Below are 27,803 nucleotides of genomic sequence, written 5' to 3'. Positions count from 1 at the left end.
CTGCTTTCCTTTCAGAAAACACTAGAAATTTACTCTGTGGAGCTCAGTGGAATGAAACACATCGAACAAACAGACAAGGGGAACGGCAAGGAGAAGTACAGAGGCCTGAAGAACTGCTTCGAACCCAAAAAGAATCACCGTAAGGAGGAGCTTAAGAAAGAACTGGATCTGGTCAGTTGATTTGGTCCTTAAGCCAAATGGGTCCACTGCCCTTCCCTCCTGAGAACTTGCCCCTATAACCTACCTCTTAACAAAAGAAAGATCAGTCTTAAGGATTTGAAAATCCCCATGAGATTTGTTTCCTAGTTTAAAATGAATGGTGTGATAATATCTGCCCAGGGGTCAGAGGCCTTCTGCAGGATTCCTGCATTCTGGTTGTAGGCACTCCCAGGTAGAACTCTGAGGGAAGCGCCTCAGATTCCAGTCCCCACAGGCACAGCCCAGACCTCTCTCCTTCCTAGCTGTTTCACTGAGATATCCCTAACCAACTGCCAGTTTTTAGCTGATAAGGGAAAACTACTGGAGCTGGAACCATGCAGGAGGAAAACAAAACCACTAAACCTTGCTAGGTTTCTGGCTATGTATGCCCCATGAGAAAGAATAATTTCACTGTTAAGAATATTGGGCTTGGGGGCGCCTGGGTGGCTCAGTTGGTTAAGCGACTGCCTTCGGCTCAGGTCATGATCCTGGAGTCCCAGGATCGAGTCCCGCATCGGGCTCCCTGCTCGGCAGGGAGTCTGCTTCTCCCTCTGACCCTCCCCCATCTCGTGCTCTCTCTCTCTGTCTCATTCTCTCTCTCAAATAAATAAATAAAATCTTTAAAAAAAAAAAAAAAAGAATATTGGGCTTGGGGGCGCCTGGGTGGCTCAGTCGGTTAAGCCACTGCCTTCGGCTCAGGTCATGATCCTGGAGTCCCGGGATCGAGTCCCACGTCGGGCTCCTGGCTCAGCGGGGAGTCTGCTTCTCCCTCTGACCCTCCTCCCTCTCATGCTCTCTGTCTCTCATTCTCGCTTTCGCAAATAAATAAAATCTTAAAAAAAAAAAAAAAAAAGAATATTGGGCTTGGATTCAGAGGACCTTAGGCTCAATTAAGTTCCACTTCAGTGATTGGTAACTGGGAGCAAACTACCTAGCTTCAGTGAAGCTCCATTTTCTTTATGTAAAGTGGGAAATAAACAATTTGCATGGATGAGGGGGAAAAGTGAGAAAAGAGTAAAAATATTTTGTAATTTATGCAATTTATAATTAAATTATAATTTATAATTAGTAATTTTGTAATTTATGGAAGCACAATATTATTCCTGTTAAGGAAGAACTTTAGAGTTATTAAAGCTGGCCACCATGGGCAAAATCTGCCTCAGAACTGAAACGTGACAGGTTATGTTTCAGGAATGTCAAGGGGGGAACTTCTACACCAAGCTTGAAGTTTTATAGATCGTCCCTGCAGTTCACTGCAGACTTTCAAACTGTTACTGTTGGAGCAGACAGCAGTGGTGTGAGTTCACGTGGGCTAGAGAGCCCAATGTTAAATATTCAGGAATTTGGCAAGTTGATTGACACTGAGTTAGCATCTTGGAACTTGGTTATGGTGAAAAATCGGTAAATGCTACAAATCAGAGTTTTTTATTTATTTTTCCTGGAGAGCTTGTTAAACATTTAGCAGCACACCACTAGGCATTTGCCTGTGTATGTTCTGACAGATATTTAAGAACACAGCCCTGAAATAGGACTGACCTGAATTCAGATCCCAGTTTCATTGACATTCAGGTCCTATTTCAAAAAATAAGAATTAAAGACCGTGCCTACCTGTTGGAGTTGTTAAAAAGGTTAAATGAAATAAAACTGGAGAAAGACTTAGCACAGAACCAGATAATAGTCGTTCTTATTTCCTACGAATCTCTAGCATTTAGGATTGAAGACATATCTAGTCTTCCTTGAAATTGCTACTTATAACATGAATATATATCCATTCTATCATAAGCCTGTTTATTATGAAGAGAATCTCCCTTCTTTGAGCATTTTGTGAAGATATATAATATAGAAAGATAATTTTCATAGTGTTAGCTAGTGTTCCCCTGCTTCCCGGCGGAGAGAGGACCATCTTTCCTTCTTCTTTCCCAACATTCTCACAAGAATCCTATAATTTGATTTGTGAACGCGTACTGGGATGCCCTCTGGCACATTAGAACCTTGACAAGAATGAAAGGATCCCTGGCTGCTGAATGAACAGGCTGATAATGTCGGAAGCCTGAGCCACAGGATGCTGCCCCGAGCTATTCTACTGCTGGCCAGCAGAGTGCGCCACAGGCACCCACCATGCCTCCTGCCCCAGGCTCTCATCCCCAAAGCCAGGGCTGAAGAAGGAAAGATAGTCTGCCTCCTTCTGCCTCAGGTACAGGCCCCTTAAAGTCTGAGGTCCAGCCATGCAAACAATGGCTCTAATCACCTGTTACTTGTATCTGCCCAGAATTTAGCACACTGTGCACAAAACTGTGTCTTAATCCTTTGAATCCCCAGCAATATCTTTCAATCAATATTGGTACAATGACTAAATGAATAAAGCAGAATCTGGCTGAGGAGAAGACAAAATAATTTTTTAATTGGAAAATCTAATCTCTTAACACAACAGGTAACCTTTTTTGCATATACTTAAGAAAAGAGTTGGTTCTAGTACCCAAAGATTCACAGTATAAATCTTTGTTTCAGATGATCAGAGCTTGAAGAATCCTGAGTGCTAGGTTTCCTAGGTGGGGTAAAGAAGGCTTACTTACCCCTGGGTTTTCAGAGACAGGAAGAGGCTTCTAATCCTGTAGCCCAATGGCTCTCAAGGGACAAGATAGGAGGAATTTGGCCCCCATGGGACATTTAGTGAGGTCTGGAGACATTTCTGCTTATCACTACTCCAGGGAGGGTGCTAGTAGGTTGCCTATAGTGGGTGGAAGCTGCCTCCCCCCCCAACAAGGAGTTATTGGCCCAAATGTCAATAATGCCAAGGTTGAGAAACTCTGCTTTAGTCTAATGATTCTATAACAAAATTAGCAAGTGTGGGCCATACTGGTATTTATTTGGCAGTTTTAAACCTGCAGGGCTTCCTTAACAAGTGAACTCCCTGAGTCTCAAGTACTTGATTAAGGAAAGGCTTGCTTCTCTCTACCAGACACTACCTGCCCAATGGAGGGCTCCATGGGTAAGGAGTTGTCAGATGGGTCTGGTCTGGTTTGGTATTGCTCATCACCATCAACTAATCCCAGAACTGAGGTCTGAACTAAGCATCCAGATCACTAGCACCCGGACAGCGGGCAGGTATGCTAGAAATTGCATGTGCTGGAGATCAGATTGAGATGAAATGCATTGCTTTGTTCGTAAAAACTAAAGACAGCTAATATGTAGTAAATGACAAATTAAGACTGAACTCAAGGGATGGCCAGAAAATCCCCTGGCCGGTGAATCAGAAGAGTTTCTCCTGTAGCAAGACTCTCTCTTCCCTCAATGCAATAACCACCTGGCACAGAGGCTTTTCTCGTTCTCTCCCTCACTCTCTGGCCCCCTCCTATCATCAGTGCTTCTCTCAGTTTTCCTGGGCTGGGCAAAGCTTAGGGTTTGAGTATTTTGGAATTATTAATGCACTCTCTTCTTCCTTTCATGGACTTCAGGATGACCACAAACTCAGCATTAAGGAACTGGAAAAGAAATATGGTACAAACATCATTACAGTAAGTCATCAAGGGATTGGGGATTGGGAAGAGAAGCCCTGGGACTATGCAAAGGACTGTACAAACCCGTGTGCTTGGGGTGTATGGAAAATTCAATGGCATCTTTAGGATGAAGCAGCAACTTTGAGAATGCCAGTCACCCACACGCCCAGCACGTGAGAGAGGGCTGGTTGACCTCAAGAGCTGGCGTGTCTGAACTAAAGCCCAGAGTCAAGCCCCTCTGCTGAGCTGGACGCCTGGCTATAAACATTCTTTTGATTGTAACTGCAGGAAAGCTGTGGTATCCCCAGAAAGGCTCAGACACTTCCTTATGGTCATGGTCAGAGGTTGCTTTAGATCCCAATGTCCAGGAAGTATAATGGTCTTATCAAAGAATGGGGAAAACCAATGTTAAAAAGCAACCATCCACTACATCTAAAACTAATGATGTAATGTATGGGGATTAACATAAGAATAAAAAAAAATTAAAATTAAAAAAAAAAAAAAAAAGCAACCATCCAGAGTGACAGTCTTATAACCCTGCTTGTCCATCTCTTCCTATGAAAAAGAGCGATGACTCCAGGACATACTGGTGTGCTCTCAGGTGTCTGGCAAATTCCCCCACCACAGAAGGACTGCTTTCTTGTGTGAATTCAAACTCAAATTAAATTTCAAAAGTTTTGGTGTCTTGACATCAGGAGATTTGGATACATCTGTTCAAGTCAACAAAAAGACTTACTGTGTGCAACACACAAGACTGGCAGTGAGAGGGCCAAAGAGAGGCAGGTGATCCCTGGTCTTAAGGAGTAAGCATTTCAGCAGGGGAGGCAGGGATGTAAGAGAGTATCATAACATCCAGTCTGTTTGACTTAGATGGCAAAGAGAGGTCTAAATGGTGTGCTGAGTGAGTGACAGATTCTGACCAGAGGAGCCAGAATGGGCTCCCTGGATCATGCAGTGTTTGAATCAGGACATAAGAGGAGGATTTGGGTTTAAGTTAGCAGAGTACCCAGGAGACCAGAGAGGACAGTCTGGGGTTTCTGGGAGCTAATGTGTGTGGAAAGGGGAAGGAGGGGATAGAAAATGAGACCAAGGAGAGGTAATTTGGGTGAAACCATCAAGCACTTCCATATTAAACTAAGGAATAAGGACTATATTAGTTATACACAATTTCTAAACAGGGAAGTGATTTAAATAAGATTGGCTTTCAAAAGGTATTTCTGGTAGAAGATATATACAGATACAGGTAGTAGGTAGGTGGATAGATTTTTTTTTTTAAGTGGGAGATGGAAGGGTCTAGAAGAATGAGACAATAACCCAGGAATATAAAATGAGGAACTGAAACAAGGCAGCAGCAGTAAGATGGGAAGGAAAGGGGACAAGATTCCAGAGATGTTTCAGAGAAATAACTGGTAGGACTTTGTTTCACTGGGGTATTTGAACAAATTCCTGATCCCAGTTACCAAGGTAGAGAAGCAAGAGGAGAAGATTTGGTCAGGTGGTCAACAGGGCCATGGCGGGACATGGGGCTGAGAGATTAGAGAAAACAGCAGGAAGGAGATGGTGATGAATTTTATTTTGACTACAAGTTAGTGACTTCAAATCCAGTTATTCAGCAAATATTTGAGCCTGTATTACAGAACAAGCAGGACACCCTATAAAGGACACGAAAATCAACAAGGATAGACTCTTTTTTAAAAAAAAATATTTTATTTATTCATTTGTCAGAGAGAGGGAGAGAGAGCACGAGCAAAGGGAGTGGCAGGCAGAGGGAGAAGCAGACTCCCTGCTGAGCAAGGAGCAGATGCGGGACTCGACCCCAGGACCCTGGGATCATGACCTGAGCCAAAAGCAGCCACTTAACCAACTGAGCCACCCAGGCGTCCCAGAGTCTTTTTTTTTTTTAATTAAAGATTTATTTTACTTACTTTAGAGAGCACACATGAGTGGGGGGTGGGGCAGAGGGAAAGGATCTCAAGCTGACTCCGCGTTGAACGTGGAGCCCAACATGGGGGTTGATCTCACGATCTCAAACAACCATAAAGTAAGGCCTGAGATCATGACCTGAGCTGAAATCAAGAATAGGAAGCTTAACCAACTGAGCCACCCAGGCGCCCCAAGGATATAGTCTTTAAGCTGTCCTTTAAGTAGCTTACAACATGATTAGGAAGAAAAAGTAATGACAAGACTTTCTCCATATAGGATAGTTTGTGGGGAAAAAAACCTTATGAGTCACAATACAGGATTTCAAGGGGGGTGGAGGGGCCTTTGTACCCCGTGGAGGGCATGCTTACCAGGGAGGGCTTCTGGCAAGAAGTGACCACACGTGGGCTTCAGAGTTGGGTAGAATTTATAACTCTTAAGATGAACAAGAACTTAGAACTTGGAGTGGATATAGAGAAAAGCAGAAAGACACCAGACTTAAGGATGAAAAATTAGCCGGTGCAATATGTAGAAGTTCCAGAACAGAGAATATTTTCTGGATAGTTACCACATTGCCCTTAACCTTGGCGATTAGCTTTTGTATTTCGAATCCTCCTTAGCCAAGTTACTCCTATCTCTAGATAAATCTCCAAGAAACTAAAATGCCTTAGTAGAGTCTAATATAGTGGCTCTGGAGCCAGGTTGCCTGGTCCCATTTACTAGCTGGATGATTTAACCTCCATGTGCCTCAAATTTCATATCTGTAAGATGAGGATAATAATTGCACCTTCTTCAGAAGGTTATTTTGAAGAGTAAATAAGCAAATATACAGAGTACATTGCCTGGCTGATATTAAGCATTAATATTAAATATTCTTTTTTAAAAAGTGCGAGCTGGGGGAGGTGAGGCATCATCCACTTTTCCCAGGCCCTTCTTGGGCATGGTAACTCCTACCCACAACCTGCAGAAAAATGACATCCAATCTGAGGGAAGAGAAATGTCTAATTCCTGTTTGTTTTTGTCTGGCTTTCTCAGGGTCTCTCCAGTGCCCAAGCTGCTGAGCTCCTGGCTCGGAATGGGCCCAATGCCCTCACTCCTCCCAAGGAAACACCGGAGATCATCAAGTTCTTCAAGCAGATGGTGGGGGGGTTCTCCATCCTTCTGTGGATAGGAGCCATCCTGTGCTGGATTGCATATGGGATCCAGTACTCCATGAATACATCCTCATCCCTAGACAATGTAAGGGGGACTCCTTCCAGGGTTTACTAAACTAGTAATGGGAAAACAACCATAAAGTAAGGCCATTAGTGGGCAGAGCAGTGGGCTGCAATCAGGAGTCTACACTGATCAATCACTGTGCAGGTTTGGGAAAATCAGTAATTTCGCCAGCTGTAAAATACAAATCATAGCTGACTTTCTGATGTCTCAGAGGCAGTATGAGCATGAATTTTAAAGGGAGAGAGAGACGCACTGTAAGTTCCTAAGGGGACAAAAAAGATCTAGATCCATGTGAAATATTTTGGGTTTCTCTCTCCTCAAAGCTAATTGTGTCCCTTTAACATGGGGAGCATCTCTGCCTGCTGCTAACAGTACCAAAACCAAAAAACTGACCTGGCCAGCATGGTGCTAACAGAAAGAAGCCAGATGCAAAAGGCCACATACTCTATGATTCCATTGATAAGAAATGTCCAGAACAGTCACACCCTAGAGACAGAAAGCAGATCAGAGGTGGTTAGGGCTGGGGGCAGGAGTGGGAAATGACAGCCACTAGGCAGTAGCGGTCTTATTGGGATGATGGAAATGTCCTAAAACTAACTTGTGATGATTGTTGCAAAATTGTGTAAATTCATCAAAAATCATTGAATTATACACTTTAAATGGGTAAATTTTGTGACCTGTAAATGACACCAGAATACCACTGCCATGTCTCTCACCTTCCCATGGAGAGCTCCAGCCCTAGGACCTGGCTCATTCCTGATGCCTGTTCTTCTGATTGATGCTTCTTCTCCTTACCCAGGTATACTTGGGCTGCGTGCTTGCCTTGGTCATTATTTTAACAGGGATCTTCGCTTACTACCAAGAGGCAAAAAGCACCAACATCATGGCCACCTTCAATAAGATGATCCCGCAGGTGAGTGGCAGCCATCCCTCTCTGGTCTCCACATGACTTCAGATGAGGAAGCATCAGATAAGGAGAAGAATGGGGCCTCTGAGGCAGAGGGTCAGTGCTCCACCCATTGCTGTCTGAGAAGTCTTAGGCAATCTTTCTGAAGCCCCCTTTCCTCACAGAGTTTTGAGATAATCAGGGAAGTAAGATACAGGAAAATGCTTAGTCAAGAGCAAAACAGGACAGAAACATCAGTCATCGCACAACATCTTCTATTACTGCTCTTGAGCTTTGGTGAACTGTTCAAACAAAAGTAATTCAGGTGCTTCCAAAAGTGAGTTGTAGAAGTTCGGGAGTATTCCCTGGTAGCCAAGGAGGTCAACCTACAATTCTTTATCTGTGACCATTTTTGCACCCGTTTTGGAGTCTCTCTGCATGTTGCCCCAAACTGCTGTCAGTGAGGGACGCCCACTGCTCCTGTCTTCCCACAGGACCCCACGTTAGGAGTCCTCTAGGGAGACCACACACCACTATCAGCACAGTGGGAACACCACACTGCCCCTGGCCACAGAGCTGCCAGCTGGAGAAGGTTCTGGATGGAATCGTCCATGCTAAGAAGTGGGAGATCTGCCTTCTACTCTGTTAAAGTCTTCCTGACCCGAGCAAGAGTATTAAACCCTTTGGCTCAGCCATCGGGGTTCTTCCTGGACATCCCAGCCAAGATCATTCATCCTTAATTGTCCCTCTCTCTGTCATGCTTGGGGCTGTCAATTTGCTATATCTGCCCACAGCAGCGTTTTCTGGTTCCAAGAATATCTCTAAGAGTTCCTCCTCAAGAAAAGATAGTTCTTAGTGTCTTCAGGCCCCAAGTAAAAGTCTTTTGTTGCATTTTTGCCATTCTGACAGCTGTGCCTTCCAGTGCCTCCATTCCGGAGATGTGGGGAGATGAGGATGGAGGAGAGTTGGCATCACTCCAGGATCTGAGGCATCTGTCACTGTTTTCTTTTGCAGCAAGCTCTTGTCATTCGAGATTCAGAGAAGAAGACAATCCCTGCAGAGCAACTGGTGGTGGGAGACATAGTGGAGATTAGAGGAGGAGATCAGATCCCTGCAGACATCAGGTTGTTGTCTGTTCAGGGCTGTAAGGTAAGCGCCACAGGGCACCCCAAAGATCACGCCGATAACTAGCTGCCATTCTGTTGTCTTTCTAGATCTCAATGTGACTGGGACAGGGAACAAGATGCCCAGTCTTGAACTTTTTCCAAAATTTCTTCTAGGTAGATAACTCATCTCTCACTGGAGAATCTGAACCCCAGCCCCGCTCCTCTGAGTTTACCCACGATAGTCCCCTGGAAACAAAGAACATTGGCTTCTATTCTACAACTTGTCTGGAAGGTAAGTCTGCCTGGTTCCCATGACTCCATGCACCACCCATATCACCTCTCCCCTGCAGGCTTTATGCTCTTGTCTCTTTACCATCTCTTGCTACAAAGCTTTTCAAGGACAAAACATGGAACTGAAGAGCCCAGAGATGTTGTAATGTTGTGTGCTAATTGATCATGTAAACCAGCAAAGAGAAGACTATAAGCAGGCTATGGTCCCCTCGTAGCTGAGGATCCCCGGAATAAAATGTCTACTTCACCTGTAGGCACAGCGACTGGCATGGTCATCAACACGGGCGACCGCACCATCATTGGTCAGATCGCCTCACTGGCTTCAGGAGTCGGAAATGAGAAGACACCCATTGCCATTGAGATCCAGCACTTTGTTCATATTGTGGCAGGAGTGGCCGTCTCCATCGGCATCCTTTTCTTCATCACCGCAGTATCCCTGAAGTATCAGGTCCTGGACTCCATCATCTTCCTCATTGGCATCATTGTGGCCAATGTGCCTGAGGGTCTCCTGGCCACTGTCACTGTGAGTCCATGCTGCTAGGTGGCCTGTCCCCTGACCCTGTTAACACATGGCATTCTGCTGTGCTGGGTGTGCGCCCACCATAAACTGCAAGTCTCCTTCATCTTCAGAACAACACTCCCTCCCTGTCAGGGGACACCATGGGACATTCTGAGGAGACTGTTTCTTAGAGAGACAAACAGAATTGTGATATTGTTAACATTTTTAACACTGTCCTAGAAAACTTTATATTTTCATTTTTAGGAGCTCTATCTGCAAATTGCATATTATCTTTCTCCTTAAAAGCTTGGTAAGATAAAAAAAAAAGTAAGATCTAGATAAGACAGACACAAACCACCACTTACAGATTTTCAGGAAGCCTGACACCTTCTCTACATTTTCACATTTCTTAAAAAGAAAAAAGAATCCTTGGCAGTTTCTACAACTGAGGAACTTAGGCACATTGTTTACCTCCTACATTTAATAAAAGGATTATGGCATATATATAGGGCTTTATGTGGTTTTTCAGCCACTGGGTCAGCTTTGCCGCATCTGTAACAATACCTCTGTCCTGAAATCAGTTCGGCTCCACCTGCTTCTACATTATGGAGCCTGAGTTCAAAATGATGATTTTTCTCAAAGCTTCTTCCTCTCTCTCTCTCTCTCCTGTCTAGGTGACTCTGTCGCTGACAGCTAAACGGATGGCCAAGAAGAACTGCTTGGTGAAGAACCTGGAAGCAGTGGAGACCCTCGGCTCCACCTCTATCATTTGCTCAGACAAGACTGGGACTCTGACCCAGAACAGGATGACTGTGGCCCATCTGTGGTTCGACAATCAGATCTTCATAGCTGACACCAGTGAAGACAATTCAAGTAAGTCTTCTGGAACATTCAGTGTGGCCCGAAGCTATGGACTCTAGCAGAGGGGGCCACGCAGAACATGGCAGCATTGGTGTGCAGTCTCAGAGAATTGGTTGAATAGTATGGATATTAGGTCCAGGACCCACAGCATCACTGTTCTGTTTTCCAGACCAAGTCTTTGATCAAAGCTCTGGAACCTGGGCCTCCTTATCAAAGATAATAACATTGTGTAACAGAGCTGAGTTCAGACCAGGACAAGAAAGCGTCCCCATCATGAAGGTAAAGCTTCAGTATATATTCGGTCTTAAATCATAGCCAGTTTGAAGTCACTTCCTCTGTTCTGATTTGGTACTTGATTTAAATCTCTCCCACTGAGTGAAGTTTGTACTAGTAAGAGGAAGTCTGACTCACAAGACCTGCAGAAAATTTTCTTCACCCTAACTTGCTTCGAGAAATCACCGAGATGTCTAAAAGTCCTCAGAATAGTGGTTTAGGTCTATTGAAAATTCTGTCTCATTCCTGAAAATGAATGTACCTTTAAGTTACTTTCCTTTACAAGCAAGTAGATATAATCAAAGTTCCTTTATTACATAAGTGCCATTCACTGATGTTTAAAATATAATTGGAAGGAAATAGAAGCCTTGACCTTAGAACGTATTCCTCTTGGCAGCAGAAGCGGTGCTAAGGGGCCCTGAAATGTTAGCATATACAAAAACAAACTTTTCTTTCTCCCCCTTCCTCTTCCCCTTCCTCTCTCTTCTCCCCCGTCCTCTCCTTCTGAGTGAGTCACTCAATCTGTCTTCTCCTGGCTTTTCTATTTGCCATCTGTTTCCTTCATTGACTCTTTCTTTCTTGTACTTTTTGTTTGGTTGCTTTTCTTTGTCAGACAACTCATCAATTCTCTTCTTGGCCCATCACTTCTGTGTCCATATCTTTCAAATCCTTATCTCCAGTTCTGATTTTTCACCCAAACTCCATGGATCTCCAATTAGCTGTGTGTTCCCACTTGAAAGTTTTGCCATGTTAGACTCTGAACAAATTACACTTGCCACCTTCCACCTGTACCCAACCTGGCTCTAAATCACTATCTTGTCCCTTTTCTATTTTTCTATGACATAACCATTTTAATTTATCATCCAGTCCAAAATTTTTGGAAGTCATCTTTAACTTTCTTCTTTCCTAATAGCTAGTGAATCACCAAGTCCTATTATTCTTGCTTCAAATAAATATATAATTTTACTTTTCTTTTATCGCCAGTACCTTACATCTAATTAATTATACCAACCTCTTGATTGGCCTCCATGACTCCAGTTTATCCCTCCCCCAAGTCTTTCTTGCATACCAGTAATTTTCCTTAAATACTTCTTTAGATGAACTGCTTCACCTAACTTGGCTCAAAAACTTTCCATGCATCTGTTTTCTGCTGCTCGAGTTTTGGACCTTGCCTGCCTTTCAGGGCCCTCTGAATCTCTCTGCATCCCCCATATCCACCTGTACACTCAGCACTTACAATGGAACTCTTCCACTTCATGCCTTCATTCATGGCATTCTGATTTCCAGAAGGCTTTCTTTTGTTCCTTTGTCTGCCAGTTATCCACCCGTCTTTCAAGACTAGTTCATAGCTGGTTTTTTCATGGAACCCTCCAGGTCTCACAGAGCTCAAACTGTTTTGAATTTCCTTAATGCCAGTAAGCAGCACCATTCAGTTTAACACCTCCACCATGGTTCAGTCAGTGGCTCATTGTGGTGTAATCGTTTGTTAGATACTGAGCTTAGTCAGGCCGTCTGCTGGCTCATTGAAAATAATCACAAAAGAATCAGATTATGTGCTACAAATATTTGTTTTCTCTTGATTCTCAGAGAGTTGTGGCTGGAGATGCCTCAGAAACTGCTCTTTTGAAGTTCTCAGAGGTCATTTTGGGTGATGTGATGGAAATTAGAAAAAGAAACCACAAAGTAGCTGAAATTCCTTTTAACTCAACCAACAAATTTCAGGTGAGTTTTTCCTCACAACTGAATCTTTGTTATCATAAGAATGGCATTTCTACCTGTAAGTGTCCTTTGGTTAGTATGTATTTTGAATGATATTTGACTTCAAAAATTGCCTTCAGGGATGGAGGGCCTGGGCATCTGGTAAGCCCAGAACAGGTTTTCCTTGCTGGCCTCTTTCCTTTGCCAGAAATAGGTAGAGAAAAAAGAAAAGTGAAGATCTTGTCAGGGCCTGGCTGTCCCTATGAATGATTGATCTATATTATACCCCCACACACACACACGCCACCTCCACCCCCACCAGGTAATTTGCACAGGTGAGGGGCAAAAGCCATATCCTAAAGGATAAATGAAAAGTGGGGGATTGGGGAGAACTAACATTTACTGCTCCCTTAATCTGTATCTGGTTCTCTCACTTAATCCTCACGATAAACCTGAGGTAGGAAATTAATCTCAATTTCTAGGTGAGGAACCAGGTCCTTAGGAAATGTTGATGTGACCAGAGTTCCCAAGCACCTAAGTGGCACAACAAATTTTCACATATATTTTCAACTCCCAAGGCCATGGTTTTTCTACCACCACACAGAACAGTTTAGCTTGGGCCTTGTGAGTAAAGCTTGCCCTTACCAGCCCCATATGCAGTTGACAGGGACCTCCTTTCTACCCATTGCTCAGGAAGAAAATGGCCATCATTGCCTATCTGTCTTCCCTCATTCCAGGCTGGCCAACGGTCAACTAGCTCCATCCTCCGCAGGGTGGGACAAATGACAGTTTGTAGCCCAGTTTACTGCTGCAGGTGGGACTTCCCATAGACTCCAAAGCCCTGAGAGCAGGGCCTTGTGACTTGGTCTTTGCATAACAGGAAAGTATATAAATAAGATAACCATGTTTGTGTAAAAGTTTCTGGTGTTTACCCACACATTTTGTTTGGATGGCATTTAGGATTGGGAAATAACTGTGTTGCAAACATCTCTGTGGATAACAAGCCAATGAAGAATTGTAGTTAGCCAAATAGACAACTAAAAAATGTATGAAGTAAAATATTAAAGCCAGTAAATCAGGTCTCTTGTTCAAAACAGACATGAAAATAGAATGAGTAATGATCCTAAAATAACAACAGTAATGATAGTTATTATATGCTAATTTCTACATGTATTGAATCACTCAATTCTCTCAACTCTACAAGGTAGGGAATGAGGAAACTGAGGTACAGGGCATTATCACACAGCTAGTAAGGGCCAGAGCCAGGATTCAAGCAGACCCAGGGAGTCTGTGCTCTTAAGGAGTAGATCGAATTGTCTTCTAATCAGGAACAAGACTCAGAATCCTGCTGGGGCCCCATCTACTCTAGTAAAGACTTTCCTCATCATGTGAGAAATGAGAAAAAGCAGATTCCATGAGGCTTCATATACTAAATGTTGAAGGGGAAAATAGGCTACCCAGAGTTGGGACTAGATAGGAGGACCTCTGTGGGTTCCTGCAGAAGAAGTCAAAGAGCCTCTTTGGAGGCTGTTAGTGCCATTTTATATCTACACATGAGCAACACTCAAAAAAGAGTCTTTGATGTTGTGACCTTGGAAGGTCTCTGGGGTATCATTCAACCAAAGGAAACAAAGTGGAAAGTCTATGTCTTATTGATTTTAGAATAGCAATTCCCCAAACTGAGACCAGCCCATAAAAATATTTCCAATAGTTTGTGGCAAACTGGAAAATTAGGACAGTATTTTATAAAGTTCTATATAAGGATGAGTGTATTTAATTTAAAAGATTATCCTTTATAAGCCATTTTATATAACTTTTTTTTAGATTTTTTCTGATTACCTTATTAGGATGAATCTGGAAATAGAATCAGTAGATGAGAGGATATTAATATTAAAATTGTGTTACTTAACTGTCCTGAAAGCCTGTACGTGAGAGTGTCTACTTCCTCCACCCCTACCATTTTCCTTCACCTCCAGGCAGTAAAACTGGATTAATTTGGAGCTGAAGAGGCATAGGAACTCCTGCTGCCCTCATGCCTGCCTGAGCTCAGAATAGCTTGGGACCCAAAGGCTGCTACCCATGATAGGGAGGTAGAGACAAGAAGCAAGAAGAGGTGGCTCACAGTCCCCTGACCCCTACGGGCACCACAGGAGATCTGGTTCAATACACAAGACTTCACAGGGCAACAACCACATCTGGCCTCCCTAAAGCAACTAGTTTCTGTTTGAAAGATGAGATCTACTTACTTTCGATTCAAATTCAGGGTGCCGCTCTGAGCAGGACCAAGTCTAGATCTCTGCATATTACTTGACCACAAAATAAAAAGGATAGAACATGCCTGTAGTGAACACTCCATTTCATGCCAAGGATAAGTAGCCTAATGAGAGAAAGGGATGTCTTTAATCTTCTTGTCATGTTGCTACTTAAGAGATCTGTCCAGTTCAGGCCCTTATGAGTAAAGATGGTGTCATTATTTAATGGCAGGGAATACGTAACACACTCAATTCCTTCCCTTCCAGCTCTCCATACACAAAACGGATGACCCCAATGACAAGCGCTTCCTCATGGTGATGAAAGGGGCCCCTGAGAGGATCTTAGAGAAGTGCAGCACCATCATGGTCAACGGCCAGGAGCAGCCTCTGGACAAGAACACAGCCGAGGCCTTCCACACAGCATACATGGAGTTGGGAGGCCAGGGGGAGCGCGTGCTGGGTGAGCTCTTGGTGGCAGAACCCTTACCTGTCACCTGTTGGGTGTGAGGCTCTATGCCAGGTCAGGGCACAAGAGGAGACAGGCTTATTATTTAGCTGAGTAGCTATGCATCCACATGAATCATAGAAAGAAGAATATGATAAACATGCGAGAATATTATGTGGTAGTACTGAGGAGGGTGGGGTGGCTTCCAGATAAAGAAAATCTGGGAAGATTTTATGGAAGGAGTTACATTTTAAACTGGACCTTGCACAGCAATTCTTGAAGGGAGGTGAGGTAAAATATTTGAAGTAGAGGGAACAACATAGGCCAAAGCACAGAGATAGAAATGGATGGGGTGTGTGCTCACATTATGAGTGAGCCAGTCTTTGTGGAGTGTTGCAGATAGATGAGACGGCATAATCCTAGGGAATGGGCAGGAAAGATAGATTGGAGGGCATAATATAGAGTGCCTTATGTGGGTGAGGGACTGGGATTTCATTCCACAATCAGAGAGAGTCACAGAAGGCTTTGGGGTGAATGAACCAATCAGAATTAGAGTTTAATTCTTGGCAGGAGCAGTGAGAGGAGAGGCATGGGTATCAGGAGGAGGTGGCTGCCCTTGTTCAGGTAAAAGAGGGTGGGAATTTGATCCAAGGCACTAGGAAGGTGACGGAGGGGGCAGATGCAAGAGACTTCATGGAGGCAGAACTGGTAAGACTTAGCAACTAGTTAGAGGAGAAAAATAAGTTTAAAATAATGTTGAAGTGGGGCACCTGGGTGGCTCAGTCGTTAAGCGTCTGCCTTCGGCTCAGGTCATGATCCCAGGGTCCTGGGATCGAGCCCCACATCGGGCTCCTTGCTCAGCGGGAAGCCTGCTTCTCCCTCTCCCACTCCCTCTGCTTGTGTTCCCTCTCTCGCTGTCTCTCTCTCTGTCAAAAAATAAATAAAATCTTTAAAAAAAATAAATAAATAAAAATAATGTTGAAGTTTCTCACTTGCCTATTAGGGAGAAAACACTGCCAGTAATAGAGACAGGGGTTGTCAGAGGTGGAAGGAACCATAGAAATACAGCCACTGGTAGGAACCTAATAGTGGTAACTTAAGTGGTATCACAGGGTATGTTCTGTCCTGAGAATCTGGGTTGACAGAATGGCACCTGTGAACTACAGAATATGAATTCAAGGTAACAGAAGTTCACAGTTGATGATAACGCTCATTAAACATCATAAAAGTTCTTGCCAATAGAGATGGAATCTGTGGAATGTGTGTTTCTAAAGGATATTTGAGCTTGTAAAGCAAATGAAATAATTAAATGAGGTGATAATGCTTTAAGCATGTCTTAAATAGCCCACAGCACCAGGTAGTGTTTTCAATGCAGGATTGATACCCATCTGACAAGAATCGCTCTAGGAACCTTGTGTTTGACCTCTCAGACTCTGTGCTTTACTGAAATGTGTGAGGCAGTGGGGCATGCTGAGAATAAATTTGATATAAAAGCTGATGAGAAAGTCACATGATCTTAGGAGTCCCACCAGACACAGGAATCCCTTCTACCTTAACTCAGATGCCTTCTGAGTAACAAAAGGTTCTCCATTCCTAATGGCCTTTCTCTCACACTTACCTTGATTAAAGACCAAGCTTCATACCATTCTCCTGGTGCCCCAGATTCTTTCCCCAGTTTATGCAGTAGCATGTGCTGTTTTCTCTGCCTCAAATGGCCATCCCATCCCTAACCCCCCCATCTCCCTGGAAAACTTCTAACTCCTCTCTCAAGAGTCAACTCACATGTGACCTCCTTGGGGGAGTCTTTCCTAATTCCCCAGGTGGCTGTTCTCTATAACACTCACTATGGTGGGTTTTTTGTTGTTGTTGTTGTTTTTGTTTGTATTTTAAAGATTTTATTTATTTATTTGACAGATAGAGACACAGTGAGAGAGGGAACACAAGCAGGGGGCATGGGAGAGGGAGACGCAGGCTCCCTGCTGAGCAGGGAGCCTGATGTGGGGCTTGATCCCAGGATCCTGGGATCATGACCTGAGCCGAAGGCAGACGCTTAACAACTGAGTCACCCAGGCACCCTCACTATGCTTTTTTATGCTTTACCTCTTTATGTCTCTGTCCCCACACTAAACTGAGACATCTTCAGAAGCAAAGGCCACCCCCTCTTGGTTTCTGTATCCCTAGAACATACCAGAAAATCCAGTGGGCACACAGTAAATTACTTTTGGATGAAATATGTCCTTCCTAATTACAGTGTGCATTTCGGAATTGAAAGAATAAAACGATTCTGGTATACTCTCAAATATTAGTAAAATAGTAAAGGAGTGTGTGAAAATGTTCCTCCTTTTCCTTTGTTATTTCTTATCCTAATTTCATTGACTCCCAAATTCATATGCATTCCAGGTTTCTGTCATCTCTACCTGCCAGCAGACGAGTTTCCAGAAACTTACACATTTGATGTAGACACCATGAACTTTCCCACATCTAACCTCTGTTTTGTGGGGCTCTTGTCTATGATTGATCCCCCTCGCTCCACTGTACCTGACGCAGTCACCAAATGTCGGAGTGCGGGGATCAAGGTGGGAGTTATTTTCCTGACTTAAGAAGTCCTCCATTTATGTTGTCTAAGAATGTTTGCCATCGGAGATAGTCAGTATTTAAGTCTCAAATAAATATCATAATCCCCCACTCCCTTTTTATCTCAACTTTCACTATACTAAGATTCTAGTAACTGTCCCAGTCAAGGCAAAATACTGTGTCAATGTGGAACAAACCACAATAGTGACTGCAGTGAGAAGGCCATGAATTGACTTTATCTTGCCCTAGATTATGATAGACAATAAAAGGTTTTATTACTTAATCTTAAGGTTCAGCCTCCAAAATCCATTTGCCTTCATATTATCAAAGCCAAATATTCATTCCATTACCATGTTAATATCAAGACTGTTGAAGCAACATGAGGCTGTCTCAAGTACACATCCCCTAGCCCTTTCACAAGTAGGGTAACATCCAAGGGAAAGGGCCTCCTCCAATGTCAGAGTAGGAAATGTAAGAAGCTAAAAGCAAGGATAGATCCAATGAGATCAGTGTGTTCTTCAGAGACAGTTTTGTCTTTGATCTAAAGATCAAGAACTGCCCATAAGGGCAAACCACTATAATCACTAATCACATTCTACCAGGTCATGGTAGAGTAGGTGATACTGTCTGGCCAGCCGAGTTTCTCATTGTCCACATGCCTTTCTCATTGTTTGTGTTCTAGGTTATTATGGTTACAGGTGATCATCCAATCACAGCCAAAGCTATTGCCAAGAGTGTGGGTATCATTTCGGCCAACAGTGAGACGGTGGAAGACATTGCAAAACGCCTCCACATTGCTGTGGAGCAAGTTAACAAGCGGTAAGCACAGAACCAATGTAGCCGAAACTCAAGTTCTTATCCAAGTCCTTATCCTTGTTAGTTCTAAAGAGCTGTGCTATCTGGAGCAAATCCCCTTTTTGCCAGACACTCTCTCAGAGTAATGCTAGGCTGTATTGGTACCATGAAAATTACCCGTGATGTATTCCTTATATGAAATTGAAAAACCCAATGGAGTAGATCTGAAAACTTCAGTGCCACATCTAGAGTGAGAAAAACTGAAACAAAATTTATATGAAATTACTTGCCATTGATCCAGTTGTATAATCAGGAATATTAAGAACCCTCTGTGTTTGGTGCACTCCCTTAGTGCTTATTTTGAGTATTTATTCAGATGCTTCATAATGTGTAGCTATGTGAACATACGGTAGCAAATAGAATGAAAGCTTCCTAATGAAAGACTTAAGTTTTTCCTTCTGTCTCCTAATTCTTGTAATCATGTCTGTCCTTTAGTCCATTCACCCATTCATTCACTCATGTATTAATTCTTTCAACAATTGTTTTTTTTTCTTGTTGTTGTTGTTTTAAAGATTTTATTTATTCATTTATTTATTTGAGAGAGAGAGAGAGAGTGAGCACAAGCAGAGGGACAGGAAGAAGCAGACTCCCCACTGAGCAGGGAGCCCGATGCGGGGCTCGATCCCAGGACCCTGGGATCATGACCTGAGCTGAAGGCAGACGCTTAACCAACTGAGTCACACCAGTGCCCCTCAACAATTAATTGTTGAGTGCCAACAATATACCAGGCACTGTCCTGGACACTGGAACTGTAGTAGCAAACAGACTAGACACTATCCCTGCCCTTGGGGAGCTTTCCATCTAGGCAGAGGGACAGAAAAATAAAAGCTACTTGTGATGTGGTAAGTACAGTGGTGTGATAAGTACAGTGAAGGACACACAGAGGACAAGGGTTCAAGCAGTGGGAGGAGTCCAGAGTCACCTGGACTGTTGACAATTTAAACGATCAAAGACTCCAAAGTCTCAGTGTAAAAGTAAATGTCACTGGCTTTATTATAATTTCATATTATAATAAAGGGGAAGGGAGAGACCAGTGAACCTCTTCTAGTTTACCCAAGCATTTATACCTTTTAGAATACAGAGCTGTCGGACGCCTGGGTGGCTCAGTCGTTAAGCATCTGCCTTCGGCTCAGGTCATGATCCCAGGGTCCTGGGATGGAGCCCCACATCGGGCTCCCTGCTCAGTGGGGAGTCTGCTTCTCCCTCTCCCTCTGCTGCTCCCCCTGCTTGTGCTCTCTCTCTCTCTCTCTCTGACAAATAAATAAATAAATAAAAATCTTTTAAAAAAAAGAAAGAATACAGAGCTGTCAGTTAATAAATTATTACCTGGGCAACAGTTACCAGTTAAGACTACCACACAGAATTGTAGTCTCTGGGCACAATAACAATATCTGAAGTCTAAGAGTATTCCAACATTCCTTTGTGTAAACAGCATTCATCGACAAAAGCTTTTTGGAACTTTTCTTAATTTGTTTTATTTATTTATTTATTTAAATTCAATTGGCCAACATATAGTACATCATCAGTTTTTGATATAATGTTCAGTGATTCATTAGTTGTGTATAACAGCCAGTGCTCATCACATCACACGCCCTCCTTAATGCCAAAAATAATAGGATTATACATATCCATGCAACTCACCTCACTGAATAGGAGATGGGATAGATAAATTTGTTAATGTTTTTAGCTATCCACTTTATCAACTGTACCTTTATGATCATACACTAACTGTACTTTTGCAGTTGTGGGGAGAAAGGACAAACCCTTTTCTTTTTATCTTACTTTTATATATATATTTTTTTACCAGAACATAAGAACACCTATAGTTTGAGTCAAGTGCTAGGATTCCGGTATTTAGCACCAACAGGAAAACACAAACCTAAAAAAGCTCAAAACAAACATGTATAGAAAAAGGCATGCAGTGTTTTGTGAGTAGGGGTATAACATAAGATTTGAAAGCTAAAATGTGGAGTGTTAGCCAAGGGAAGGTGAGGTGAGAGATGCCTGTTCCTGGCAAAGGGGAAAGACGGGTGAAGGCCCAAGGGCACTGGAGGGGGTTGGAGACTCAGGGCTGGGAGTCCCACGGGCTGCAGGGGGAGAGCCAAAGGGGAGGTGAAGCTGCAGCTGGCCTTGCAGACCAAGTGAGGGGCTCTGGGGTCTGCTTTAAGTGCAGTGGAAAGCCTCTGAAATGTTTTAGCAGGGAACAACACAATCAGATCTGCATCATTAATAGTTTCTAGAACCTTACTTTCATCAGCAGCAGACAATAGTTTTCCTCAAAGAGGACCTCAATAAATTGTTCTCCCTACGCGGCTCATTGCACAGTAGACACTCTAAATCTGAAATAAGCAACAACACAGAATTGTTACCCATATGTGTTGGCATAAGCTGAATTCAAGGACCCAAAACATTTGAACAGGAAGTTTTTTTACCCTCTTTTTATTCCTTAAGTAAAACATTGCCCCACAGGTGTTCCCACCCATTCCTACAAGCAAAAGGCTTATTCCTATTGTATGATATCAGAAAATGGGCCTTAACTGTTTCGCCTCAGTTTACTGTCTTGAAATGGAGACCAAAGTGTCCCCGGAACTCATAACCCCTGTCATCCCACTAGAGTATTAGTGTCAAGGACATTGGGCTCCCAGTAAAGTCAAAGAGGCGTCAGCCCACTTCCTGCCCAGAGCAGTGTTTCAGCCTAAGATCCAACCTTTGGCCTCACTCAGTTCCTTCTGGCCCTTCTAGGGACGCGAAAGCTGCGGTGGTGACGGGCATGGAGCTGAAGGACATGAGCCCGGAACAGCTGGATGAGCTTTTAACCAACTACCCAGAGATCGTCTTTGCCCGGACATCCCCCCAGCAGAAGCTGATCATCGTGGAGGGCTGTCAAATGCAGGTGGGTGGACAGCAGCACCCAGAGAAACTGTCACTGTCATGGGGAAATGCAGGGCTGAGATCTGGATCCCAGATCAGGCTATGACACTTTTTAAACCTCTTCAGAGACAATTCTTTGCCCGTCTTCATCACTTTACATTTCTACCCTCTCAGGGGGCTGACCCCCCACCCTCCTTTGAGATCTTCCTGCAAGCAGGGCTTTCTGACAATGAAACATTTGGTCCTGTGGTAGGTGTGCATATAGAAAGATTTGAAAATGTAAGATATAGAAGAAAAAATGTAAAGACACAAGATATAAAAGATCCACTTTAGCCTGCCACACACAATGGTTTTAATTACGGAACACATCTTGTTTGGAGTTTGCTGTTCTTGCTTCTGGGATTTCCCAGCTTTATCTTTTCCCCAAAACAGACCGTTCATTTCAGCTCCAGTTGGCCCACATCCTCCAGAGGAAAGGGAGACTATGTTGATTTTGTCCTACCTGTGACCCCTTAGATCTGCTGACTCCCATTTTCTCATGTGTCCCCATAGAATGCAGTTGTCGCCGTGACAGGGGATGGCGTTAACGACTCTCCAGCTCTAAAGAAGGCAGATATTGGGATTGCCATGGGGATAACAGGTTCTGATGCAGCCAAAAATGCAGCTGACATGATCTTGCTGGATGACAACTTTGCATCCATAGTCACAGGGGTGGAGGAAGGTGAGTGAGGTCTCAAGTGGCCTTACCAAGACAGCAGTCACCTGGGGGATCAAAAGCAAGTCCTATGAGAGCAACATCTTTGCCTAGGTCGCCTGATCTTCGACAACCTAAAGAAGACTATTGCTTACACCCTGACCAAGAACATTGCTGAGCTGTGCCCCTTTCTGATCTACATCACTGTTGGGCTTCCCCTGCCCATTGGCACCATTACTATCTTGTTCATCGACTTGGGCACAGACATAGTAAGTAGCACTAAAGGGAACAGGATCTGATAACTGCCCCAAGTGATGGCAACTTCAGGGGCATTACCTGCAAGGGCAAGGAGATGGACTAAACCAGTGCTCCTTAAACTTCGATGTGATGGGGCCAGAAGGTCTACATTTCTAACATCCTCTTAAGTGATGCCAATTCTGCTGGTCCACCAGCCGCACTTCAAAGCAAAGGACTAAAGAGATCTGTCAAATGTTTGGAAGTTAAAACCACTTCACTTCCTATGAGAGCTTTTCAAGACATGAGCTCTTTACCCTCCCCCCAAAATAGGCCATTGGTCAGTTTCAGCTCACATGCCTCCCTTCCCTCTTGAGAAGATAGAGCTATCACTAAATAGCCCGTGTAACGCCGGGGCGCAGTGGCCAATGTGATAACCCACAACTGCTCCTTGTCAAGTAAAAGAATCTGTGATCTAGAAGCCCCCCACCTACACTCAGTTAGAAGTAGCAGGTATTAACACACGATCAGGCCTCATATTGACCTACAATAATGTCACTAAACCCTCCCCTCTTCTGGTATGTGTCCATTTAAGAAATTATCATGACAGTTACCCATATAGCTCCAGCTTACACAGGCAAAGGGGGAAAAAGGCAATGGAGCGAGGGCACCTGGGTGGCTCAGTCGGTTAAGCAACTGCCTTTGGCTCAGGTCATGATCCCAGGGTCCTGGGATCAAGTCCCACATCGGGCTCCCTGCTCTGCGGGAAGCCTGCTTCTCCCTCTCCCCCTCCCCCTGCTGGTGTTCCCTCCCTCGCTGTGTCTCTCTCTGTCAAATAAATAAATAAAATCTTAAAAAAAAAAAAAAAAGCAATGGAGCGAGCTGAATTCACAATGAGAATGCAGCAAATGGCGCCTCCTACCCTCTTGTTTGGTAAAATACCCAGGCAGTCAACACATTGCAGAGAGACTAAAGATATCTTTGCCTTAGAGGGGAACCGGGGTCCTCATGCTTTACAGTCAGATCATTTTCCAGGCTCTTTCAATTCACTTCTTTTTCTCCACTGCAGTGCTTCTTGCATCACCTGGGAACTTGTTAGAAACGCAGATTCTCTGGCCCCAGCTCAGACCTTGGGAGAGACTGGAGGTGGGAGGTGGGGCCCAGCGATCTGACCTTTAACAGGCCTTCCAGGTGGGAGGACCTGTGAGAGAACCGCTGTGATCCAGTGGCATGCCTAAGGAGGAGAGGATGGTAGGGAAAATCTGCCCCAGAGGAGAAAAGTTTTTATAGCTAGTTTAGAACTGCCAGCACATGGTGATAAAAAAGCAGACTGATTTTTAAAGCCAACCGTTTTAAATTCTCTAGAAACCATGAACCCCCATTGCCTACACCCTGGACAGACCGGTTCCATAACCCTACCACCACCGCAGTCTGCCAGCCCGCCGCCCACCCTGAGGCCCCCGGCTATGCCACTGCCATTATCACTCTCTTGGTACAGCACAGTTTTGGGGGGGCTAGGCCTCACGGACTGTCTCCCCCTCTAGATCCCCTCCATTGCCTTGGCTTATGAGAAAGCTGAAAGTGACATCATGAATAGGAAGCCTCGCCACAAGAAGAAGGACAGACTGGTGAACGAGCAACTTGCCATGTACTCTTACCTGCACATTGGTATGACGGAGGCATCGCTGACCTGTCAGACAGGGACCACCCGAGAATTCATTCCAGTCAGAAACTGGTTTTCCTTGTGGGGCAGGCTTGGAATGGGAGGAGGAACCGAAAGGAAAGTGAGCACAGGCGCAATTCCGAAGTCATTTATAGAACCTCTGCCCTTATTTCTTTTGTGCTTTTAGGCCTCATGCAAGCTGTGGGAGCTTTCGTTGTGTATTTCACTGTGTATGCGCAGGAGGGCTTCAAACCCAGCGCTCTCATTAACATCCGGGTGGAATGGGAAAATAGCAATGTGAATGACTTGGAAGACAGCTATGGACAACAGTGGGTAAGGGAAGGAGGCTCTGCCTTCAAAGTCCTGCAAAGTCCTGCTTCTCCCCTCCTCTCACTGTCTTGCCCAGACTGATGCAGAACTTCCATTTCCCTGGACAGCCTTAATGAGACAGAGAAGGTGAAAGTTTTCTCAGTTAATAGGGCCTGTGGGCCCCTTTGTTACATTGGTTTGGCCTTTGCCAGGACTCAGCCTCCTCTCTCGAATTAGATGCCTTGAGCTCGCTTTCTTACATTGGCTTTGCAATTGATATGGAAGAGTAGCCAGTCCCACAATACCCATGGTGGGGCCAAATCAATTAAGTTAGCATCTTTCCCTACTCAACCGAGTAAAGAAAAAAAAGTTTCTTTCCAAACACAAGGAGGTGATCCTCTGTCAATCTTGGTGAGGTGGGGAGAGAGTAAAACTTTACAGAACTACGTTGATATTGTCCTGAAGTTTTCCCTCTGGGGTTTCATGGTCTCCTTTTTGTCTGTTGACAGACATGGTACCAGAGGAAATACTTAGAATGGATGGGCTATACGGCTTTCTTTGTTGGCATCATGGTCCAGCAAATAGCAGATCTAATCATCAGGAAAACCAGGAGGAACTCCATCTTCCAGCAGGGTCTCTTCAGGTACTGCCCACATCCAATCTCATAGTTCAACCCTGGGCCTTTGATGCAGGAATGATGAGGGTTAGGCCTATAATACATGAGGCCTTGACTCCACTGGGTGTGTGGTCCTGTAGCCATGTGAATTCAGAATCTGTTTGCTTTTATGTTTCTTGCAGAAATAAAGTCATCTGGGTGGGGATTGCCTCACAGATTATCATTGCATTAATCCTCTCCTATGGGCTTGGAAGTGTCACAGCCCTGAGTTTCACAATGCTCCGGTGAGTTCCTCTTCAACAGTGGACAGGAAAGAGCCAGCCGTGTTCTGAGCTGTCACAGCCTAAGTAAACATTTAGAATTCCAGTGGGTTATTTCCCCTCCAGGCTTTCAAATGAGACAAAACCAAATCAATTCTATCTTAGTCTATCTTAGATTTTGACCTGCTAGTTTTCCCAGAAGAGGAAATGGGTTTTCTAAACTTCACCATCCCATCTCCACCTTCAGCCAATAGGCCACTTCAAAGGCAGATATTGCTTCTACTAGTCGCAGTCCAGTTTAAATAAGAAGCTTTCCAGTTTTATGTTGTATGACCCAATGGATGTGTTGTTCTTTCCAGTAGGGCAGAGAAAATGACCAAGAAGCTCTCTGTCCATTGGCAGGGGGCTTGGCCCTTTCTTTGGATGCATTCAGACTTACCTTCCTCCCTTCTGCTTCCAGGCCTCAGTATTGGTTTGTGGCTGTGCCATTTGCCATTCTGATTTGGGTGTATGATGAGGTGCGGAAACTTTTCATTAGACTCTACCCTGGAAGTAAGTAGTAATATGATTTTTGAGACTCTGTTTATCTACTTCAACAGACTCCTGATTTCTCAGTAACTTTTTTCTACCTCCACAGGCTGGTGGGATAAGAACATGTATTATTAAGCCCACCTGACTTTCCAAGCCTCCCAGTTGCACACTGGGGATGTTCTTCATCTTCAGGCTGCATCTGGGAGACTGCTGCAGTAGGGACTTACCAAAATGCAGAAAGAGAAGGCAGAAAACAGTATGAAAGATACCCACTGAGGTTTTGTACTTTCAAGCAGATATTCAACTGTTTATATACGATTTGCTTCTCTATATCCATCTCCTTGTTTAAAAATATGTGAATTTCAAGGGAAGAATGACATGTTTATATGTATATAAAGTTCACTCACGTTAAATAGTCTTGGGTAATCCGGCCACCTGCTCAGATCTTCCTGCTAGATAAGATTGCTCAAACCTCCATTCCATACCCTATTAAAAGTCCAGTGACCTTCCTAGATTCTGTGAATTCCCAGAGAGCTTATAATTTCATAGTCACCTTGCTTAAAAAGGGTTAATTCAGCTGAAGGTTTGCAAGAGGTAGAAGTGATGGCAGGTTTACATCACAGCAACATGGACAACCTCAGTTTTGACTCTCAGACATCCTTCTTAACGGTCCCCAGTCACCCAGCTGCATCCCTGCTCATCCCATCCCTCACCACCTCACCAGTCCTTTGGCGCCCTCCCTCCTCCCAGCTGGACTCCTCCCTCCCTCCCACATTGCTCTCCACCCCACCACCAACTCCAAAACTAAGCTCCATGTCCATTTGGCACATCCCAGCTCCAGATGCTCTCCCATCCCAAAGAGGTTTTCATTTACCAGGATTCAGCCTCAATAGAGAAGCATTGGGGTTTAAAACAATAATACTTATTTCATGTAAAACGGTTGCAAAGCACTCTCCGGCACTAATTTTATGCCAGTTATGTTTCAGGCTTTAACTTCGCTTTATTCACATGTGACACATACATCCATGTTGACAGCCCCTAGGAGGCCTCATTTTTAAGTAAAAGATGTTTTATAAAACCCAGTCTAATTGTTGTATTTTAATTAATTTGAGTTTTTCAACATTTTTTTTATTTTTTTTTAAAGATTTTATTTATTTATTTGACAGAGAGAGAGAGACACAGCGAGAGAGGGAACACAAGCAGGGGGAGCAGGAGAGGGAGAAGCAGGCCTCCCGCAGAGCAGGGAGCCCGATGCAGGGCTCGATCCCAGGACCCCGGGATCATGACCTGAGCCGAAGGCAGACGCTTAACAACTGAGCCACCAAGGCGCCCCTAATTTGAGTTTTTCTAGAATGCATAGCATAGGGCACAAAAAAATGAGATGTGATTTCAATTTTTTTTTTTTTTTGCTTCTTTCAGTCATTTTGCTTTTCTATGGAAGGTCTAAAGATATAAGATATAAGATTTACCTTCTGAACTCCCCTCACCAACACCCCTGCTCTGTATCCTGAATCTGATGTGCCTACATTTTTAAGTCAGTATTTCTGGGGGAGGATACACCTTTCATCAGCAGCTCTGGGGAAAGCAGTTTCACAGCAGTTGACCTGACAGAACCTAAAAATTGCATTTGGTTAAACTTTCCCATTCCCTGGCCTACCCTATCACCTCTCCTCCATTGTGCCTTTAGACAAGGACATTCTGCTGCTGATGGCTCTAGGCTGGTGTCTCTGGGACAGGAAGAGGGAGCCACAGAACCTCAGTTCTGTGGCATTTTCTCAGGGGTCACATTGAGAAGCATGAAAGAGGTCAGGGGCCACCATTGTAACTTTATGTGAATAGATTATGATGTACAATGTGTACTGTATGTGTATATTTAAGTGAACCGGGTCCTCAAGGTCTTGCATCTCTGTTTTCAACCACAGTTATCACTGGGTTAATCTCACATCAGTAGTAGCAATGAACTGGAAACCCTTTCCAGGCAGCAACATCATGGCCTTCTCATTCCAGTCTTGACAAGGCAGCTAATGCTTTCTAAACTTCAACTAAGAATAA

At 44.0% G+C, this 27,803-nt stretch overlaps 1 protein-coding gene across 1 annotated transcript; it reads left to right on the top strand.

Annotated features, from left to right (window-relative positions):
• The first annotated feature begins 15 nt into the window (after positions 1–15).
• Positions 16–26,825, top strand: ATP12A (ATPase H+/K+ transporting non-gastric alpha2 subunit). Its single transcript, XM_021678182.2, has 22 exons — positions 16–171; positions 3,654–3,713; positions 6,651–6,854; positions 7,633–7,746; positions 8,734–8,868; positions 9,000–9,117; positions 9,371–9,639; positions 10,290–10,488; positions 10,646–10,755; positions 12,337–12,471; positions 14,967–15,159; positions 17,545–17,720; positions 18,401–18,537; positions 21,316–21,466; positions 21,997–22,165; positions 22,253–22,407; positions 23,917–24,040; positions 24,223–24,368; positions 24,854–24,987; positions 25,143–25,244; positions 25,681–25,772; positions 25,858–26,825. The coding sequence occupies exons 1-22, from the start codon at positions 52–54 to the stop codon at positions 25,884–25,886; spliced, it is 3,072 nt and encodes a 1,023-aa protein (XP_021533857.2). The 5' UTR covers positions 16–51; the 3' UTR covers positions 25,887–26,825.
• Positions 26,826–27,803: the final 978 nt, after the last annotated feature.

The sequence above is a fragment of the Neomonachus schauinslandi genome, chromosome 3 (assembly GCF_002201575.2).
Source record: "Neomonachus schauinslandi chromosome 3, ASM220157v2, whole genome shotgun sequence".
Taxonomy (NCBI): domain Eukaryota; kingdom Metazoa; phylum Chordata; class Mammalia; order Carnivora; family Phocidae; genus Neomonachus; species Neomonachus schauinslandi.
This window is presented reverse-complemented; position numbering and strand designations above follow the sequence as displayed.